This window comes from Gastrolobium bilobum, unplaced genomic scaffold (genome assembly GCF_033153095.1).
Source record: "Gastrolobium bilobum isolate Gb01-03AN ecotype WA unplaced genomic scaffold, APGP_CSIRO_Gbil_v1 utg10371, whole genome shotgun sequence".
NCBI classification, from domain to species: Eukaryota; Viridiplantae; Streptophyta; class Magnoliopsida; order Fabales; family Fabaceae; genus Gastrolobium; species Gastrolobium bilobum.
The window spans coordinates 76,619-83,580 of record NW_026899862.1 but is presented as its reverse complement, the minus strand read 5'-3'; the positions used below and the strand labels follow the sequence as shown (position 1 = coordinate 83,580).

The 6,962-nt window shown below is 31.4% G+C and overlaps 1 protein-coding gene across 1 annotated transcript; it reads left to right on the top strand.

Moving 5' to 3' along the window:
* The first annotated feature begins 5,544 nt into the window (after positions 1-5,544).
* On the top strand, positions 5,545-6,411 carry LOC133293978 (citrate-binding protein-like). The gene is made up of 2 exons (XM_061492614.1): positions 5,545-5,814; positions 6,022-6,411. Exons 1-2 carry the CDS (start codon positions 5,545-5,547, stop codon positions 6,409-6,411), a joined length of 660 nt encoding a protein of 219 aa, XP_061348598.1.
* The last annotated feature ends 551 nt before the right edge of the window (positions 6,412-6,962 follow it).

The window sequence follows — 6,962 nt, the reverse complement described above, 5'->3', positions numbered from 1 at the left end:
GGATAATGCACGAGTGTTTGTGAGATTTTTGAAAAATTTTCATGATGTCACTGAAAAAGTGTCTGGTTCTTATATGTGACTTCTTCTCAATATTTTCATGAGTTTTGCATGATATTGAATAACTTAAAGACATGGAGTAGGAGTATGGATCTATTACTTGGGCCCATGGCTGAAAAAATGAAAGCTAAGCATGACAAATATTGGGGGAACATTAAAAATATCAACATGATGATTTTTATTGCTGTGATACTTGATCCCCGATATAAATTACGATTTGTGGAATGGAGTTTTGAGAAGCTTTATGAAAGGGATGATGTAGAATTTTTAAGCGTTAGAGTTAAGGAAACTTTAAACAAGATGTTTCACATCTATAAATATTTTCATGGCAAAAATCTTTCTCAATCATCCACCAGAGATCTGCATGAGCTACAAGACACTGATTTGGCAGCATTTGACGACTCTTCATTTGCTAGTGAATTTGAGAAGGACATAACTGTGAGTGAGAGCTTGAATAAAAATGAGGTGGATCTGTATCTCATGGAGCCACTAGAGAAAGGAACTCAAAAATTTGATATCTTGAATTGGTGGAAGGTGAACTCTAGCAAATATCCTACTCTTGGTCTAATAGCTAAGGATGTATTGGCTATGCCAGTATCTACAGTTGCTTCAGAATCTGCATTCAACACTGGGGGTAGAGTTCTTAACAACTACAGGAGTACTCTTACTCCAAAGACAGTTGAAGCATTAATTTGTGCACAGAATTGGTTCCGATCCACTCCTTTTTCCAATGATGTAGAAGAGCTTATAGAAGAATTTGTAAAGATGGAGATATGTAATTTATTTTATTCTAGTTGTATAACTTTTTTAATTTTATATCATCTTTTTATTTTTTAATTGTTAAGTTACTAACAATATTTTATTATAATTTTAGATATTTATCCAAATACAGAAGTTGATGATGATTCTGATGAGGATTCTGATTAAAAATTGATGGTGTAAGTTGTTATTTTTTAATTTTAATTATTCAATGCTATATGATAAAAAAATCAGTTTGTATATATTAGGGGGGAGGAAAAATCAGAAACCTTACTTGAATATATAGAGGAACCTCTAGGCTAATGGCTCACAGATATTCGACTACAAAAGAACTATGGGATAATGACTCACAAATATATAATGCTCTTCTATATATAGTTTAAGCATAATTATTTTCCATATGTTTAAATAGTGAGTATCTGTACCCGTATCCCTATGTGAAGTATATGGGTTTTATTGTTGAAAGATAACTTAATTGTTTTGTACATGTACTTCGATTAATGAAAGATAACTTAATGTGGAGTATCTACTATCTAATTGTTTTATTGTTGATTTGTTTTGTGATGCAGGATATGGGTTTTAGTCTCTCTGATTAGTGTTGGATTGTTGTTCCTTTGTCCAGAACATATTCACAATCTACAGCTCTTTAGTGTGTGCCATTTTTTTTGTTATTCTGTAACAGTTATTTTCATTTTGATCACTTTGGTTATTGCTGAGTTGAGTTTTGTCAAGTTTTAAGTGTTTGTTTATGCTTGGGACGACTCTGCTACCATTTGCATGTATTAAGTTGTTTCTTCTAGAATCTAAATGTGTTACTCCATCTATACTTGAATCGAATCATTGTGTGCTGAAAATCACAGATATCTAAACCAACGTATCATGTTTTTTTTTTCACTACTTTGTTGATGATTTCGATTTTATTCAAAAAAAATTCCTGCATTCTTAATATATAAAATGCAGAGCTAGAGAAAATATGAAAAAAATGGACTGGAGATGACGAATTGTTTTCGAGTTTTGATTAAAGGAAAATAAATTATTTGGAAATGAAAACCCTTCTCTATTCAAAAGCTTTTAGAATATAATTGGATGAGAAGTGTTTTTTTGTTTTTGCCTATTCGGAATTCTAAAGCTCCTTCTAAGGTCAAAGTTTTTGTTTTTTTGGCTTTTCAAAAAACCGAAAACCGATCTAATCCAAACAGAAAAAAATTGGATCTGATTGGATCGGATTTGAAAAAAAAATCAAACCGATCGGATGATGTAATGACCAAACCGAAGGAATTGGATCAGATGGTTTTTTGCTTCAAAACCGATCCAATCCAGACCGCGAACACACCTAACAAATATTAACAAAATAAAAAGTGTCCGGATGCGGGACAGCACCGGCGGTTTTGATACCCTTTTGTCCCAAAAAGAAGTGAAAAACAAAGAAGCCTGCTGCAAGCCTGTATTATGGAGAATTGAATTTTTATTGTGCTTCGTAACTATCGTGTTCCTTTAACTCAAAAATTGGCATCTGTATTAATTTTTTTTCTTTCATCTCTCTTCTCTCCTCTCTCCTCAACTTTTTCTCTTTTTTTCTCACCTTAGTTCCACCAATTTTTTTGGGTCCAGGACCACTATAACTTCGCTCATGAGGAACACACAAACAGGTATAGATGGGTGAATGACATAGGAGTTTTAAACAACTAAAATTTGTTTTGTGTTTTAAATATGCGGCACAAGCGAGTTAATGTAGCAATCCAGCATTCTTGGAGATACAGCCGCTTCAGCCTGTATTACTAATATTACTTTTGTTTTTCTTATGATATGATTGGCCTTTAATACACTTTTGTTTTTCTTTTAATACATCCAATAATTTATTATCAGTCCTAGAAAATTTTGATCCTAATCCAGTCAAAAGAATATATTTTATTTACATTATTTTAATAAATTATAATTTGGTTTATATATAATTTGGTTTATAAATTGAAATTTTACTACTTATTCAGTTTTGAAAATTTGTAATGCAAATATTGTATATATAGCCCACGAGTTATTGGTCTAGTTGCGACCAAGATAGATCTCAATATTTGACCAATTCAAAGAGTAGTGATTCAGATTCTAAGAGTTACAATTACTGAGAAATGTGAAGAGCACAAACTCAAAATCAAATTAGTCGGATCCATTAAGATTTCAAACATCCATTGAAATTTAACAAAAAAAAAATTATATATATATAAAATATGGGATTCGTATTTCTCATGTTATCGAATATAATTTACACAATAAAAATATGTGAACCCCATTTTTTCTTTTTCTTTCTCTTCTTTTCGCATGTCTCAAATGAGGTCCACGTAGCTTTATATCTATAGAAGATAATACGAGAAACATTAATTACATAAAATATATAACATTTTTGCTGCTTTGCAAAGGTTGCATGTCTGGTGGGCAAAGAAGAATACATGTATAAAGTAATAAGGTAAACTTCTCGGGTATTGTCATCATTAAGAAATTCTTAATAATTAATTTCTTTACAATTTATATTTTACTCCCTCAACTCTCTTTTTTCTTTCTCTAGGCCCTCCATAAACGTAGAATATGTGTGTGCAAGTATGTAAAAAGCACATCAATTTCAGTATATTATTTTTATATTTTTTTAATTTATATATATAAGTTATATTTTGTCGACTAGGATGAAAATATCAAAATAATTATGCCAAGATCTTGGCACAACTATTTTGATATTTTCGTCTAGATAACAGTTCTATTATGTTTATAAAATTTTGCGTTCATTATATATAGCCATTTTTGTCATTCAGAGATATTCGGTTCTTATCTGATTTTTTTTATGAAGCATTTGGTTAAGGAGAAGTTTTTTGAATAGTAGGGAAATAGAATTGATAGAGAAATGGTAAGAAAGTTAGATAAAGTGAGATAGATAGGAAAATGTTAAAAAAAGTTGTTTGGTGGAGAAAAAACTTTACTGAAAAAATTAGGTAAATTTTAGAAAATGTATGTTTGGTTGGAGGTGAGATATAGATGGAAAAATAATCTTAAATTACTAAAATAACCCTATGTTTCTAAGAGAGAGAAACACAAGTTGAGAGAGTTCTGTCTCTCATTGTCTTGTTGTTCTACTTCAGAATCTCGTTTATTAAAGACGGAAAGCTTTTCAAAAAACCGATTCGTGCTGGTTTTTCAAAAAACCATATATGGAAAAGCTTTTCAAACAGTACCAAAAACTGGCTTTTCCATTTAAATTGAAAAACCTATGCATTTTGGATGACTGACTTTTTGCCTGAATCTACTCAACCAAACACTTCTATTCTGGAATTCTTCTCTCACTTGCCTAGGAAAATTTTGGAAAGAACCCAGCCAAACACCACCTTACGGTAATATTTGAATTCCGTGAACTTGACTTTTCAAAAGTGACCATTAAGTTAGTTAGAAAGATCCATCTTTCCCATCACTCATTACTCACATTTCTTAATTACATTACTTAGGATAGCTGATAAAATCAAACTTTTAGGTATTCAAAAATAAAATGGGAGACTACCTATAATTAAATCATACAAATTACATAAAAATATATACAGCATTATTCTTAAATTATATTTGAGAAAATAATTTCAGTTTATATAAATAAAAACGAATCTTTATGTCGAAAAGAAGAAGACAGCGCTTAGTTAAGAAAACGATTGGGAATACTTCGCCATGTAAAATGGGAAAAAGAAGTATTTTTATAAAGGATACAGATTTATGTCTTTTTAAGTGATTTACACAAAATTTAATTAATAAGATTTTATATAAATCTGAAAAATTATTTTTTTTTTTCTTTCCAGTCACATCATTGACGTATAAAGTAAATTTTTTTTTTTTTAAAGATTTACACAAAGTTTTACTGGTCAGACTTTATGTAAATCACTATATTTAGGGAATTTGGTAGAGGTGAATTTTTTTTTTATCCGGGAATCTCAATTTTTAAAAATATAATTTTTACATTAAGTTTATGATAATATCTGAAAATTAAAAATTTAGAAAATTTCAGTATCCCGATAATCCCAAAGAATACCGCGTACCAAACGAGCCCTAAAAGAATTCAAGTTGTGGCTTTTTAAAGGACACCCACTGAATCCATACTTTACTATGTACAATATAGTGGTTTAGTTTCAGTTCAGTACAAAATATAGCTGTAGTTTATGAAAAATATAGGGGAATATTACTCTCAAGTTATATGAGAGGAGTTTTCTCATGCTATTGAGAGAATTCAAGTGAGATCACCATTAAAAAGCAAAAAGAAAAAAGAAAAAAGAAGGGGTACAGTTTTCGAAGTAAGAAAATATGAGATAACTATCTATGTAAAATGAAAGTAGTATTTTCCAAATTATATTTATAAACTTTTTGTTTACAGACTCAAGTATGTATTCTCATGAATAGACTGAGTTAAGAATGCATTTCTGGAAATACATAATGTAGTTTCTTAGAATTTATAAATATAGCATGCCCTGTAATTTATTTATTATTTATATTTTATGATACGCTCTTAAGATGAAGACAATGATTTCAGTACAAATGGTCCCAAAGTTATATATCCTTTCAGCCGGCTGCCGGATACTTGCAGAAGATACTCAACAACTAATCTTCAAGACTCAGCTTATATATACACACACACTCTAATTTGATTAAGTTACCATAAACCACTTCAAATTTATCCTTTTAGAAAAATTGAGATATAATATTTGTAAGGCCATGATTTCTGTTTATCACTTTGCTGTTCTGAAATTGCTTGTTTATTTTTCATTCATGCATGGGGCAAGAAGCTCGCCAGTGGACCTAACTCTTGGATTCACTGATCTTCCATTGAACCAATCAAACCTTGTAGTTCAGAAGCCTTATAATTTACCTGAAAGCGCACGTTATAGCTTTGTTGACGGAGTGCATAAGATGTGGGTGTACTCTACGGACAAACCTCACTCTATAACTAGCAAAACCCATGCACGAACAGAAATACGTGTTACAGTAAGCAATTAATCTCTTTTGCTTCACTATACTACTATTATTTTCTCTTCAATTTACTTCATCCAAATGCTCCACAAGAGCTAATTATTTACTGGGAAATTGTAAGCTTATATTTCTTTAAACAAAATAAAAAATTACAGCTTACGTATGCTGATTGCTAATGGTTTAATTACTTTTAATTGTCTTGTTTGCTTGTTTTCCTTTTAGGGCTACGATTATTCCTCTGGGGTATGGCAATTTGAAGGGCATGGTTTTGTGCCCAATGGTACTACTGCCGTGTGTATTATGCAAGTGTTCGGGTCTGCCCCTCCAACTGCCACCACTTTTATGCTTAGAACCTACAACGGTTCTCTTACGTATTATACGCATCCAGTTTTGGTTACAGACATATGGGGGAGATGGTTTAAGTTAAATGTGATCCATGACGTCGATGCCTCGGATGTGAAGGTTTACATTGATGGCTTCCTGGTTTATGAGACTCCAGGCCGTGGCGGAGTCTCCCATTACTTCAAGTGTGGGGTTTACCAATCGAATGATTCTTCCTATTATACGGAGTCTCGTTGGAAGGGAATTAGAGTTCTGAAAAAATGTTCATGATTGAAGTTTAGGGTATGCTGTTTAATATCTGGTTTAATAAACTGGGAAGAGAATAAGAATGTTCATTATTGAAGTTGGTGGATATATATGTTGTTTCATTTAGTGAAATAGAAAAAAAAAATTGCATTAAACAAATACTGTCGTGGTTGAACATATTGTCCTTATAATGCCCTTGTAGTAAAAGTAGTCTTCCGTGTGGGCATACGGTAGGCAATGGTAGAGTAAGGGAGGGCAGCTGAGGATACAAATTCTGATCTTCATATTAGATATTGGGTCACGTTGTTTGAACCTGGGCCTTTCTCCCAATATGTTTTTGTAACAATGACACACGAGAAACGAAAATCACAGCAGAGAACTGAATATTCATCTTTTTATTAAAAAACGCAAGAAGAAGAGATACAAGGCGAGTACATGTGGGGTAGTATAGTTCAAATTTTCAGTTCTCAAGGAACGGTTTGCTTAGTTTTTAAACGAAAAAAAGACTAAATAAATTGAAATAGTATTCAGATTTATATTAAAAGAAGCAATACACTACTAGAAAAGTCTTTATT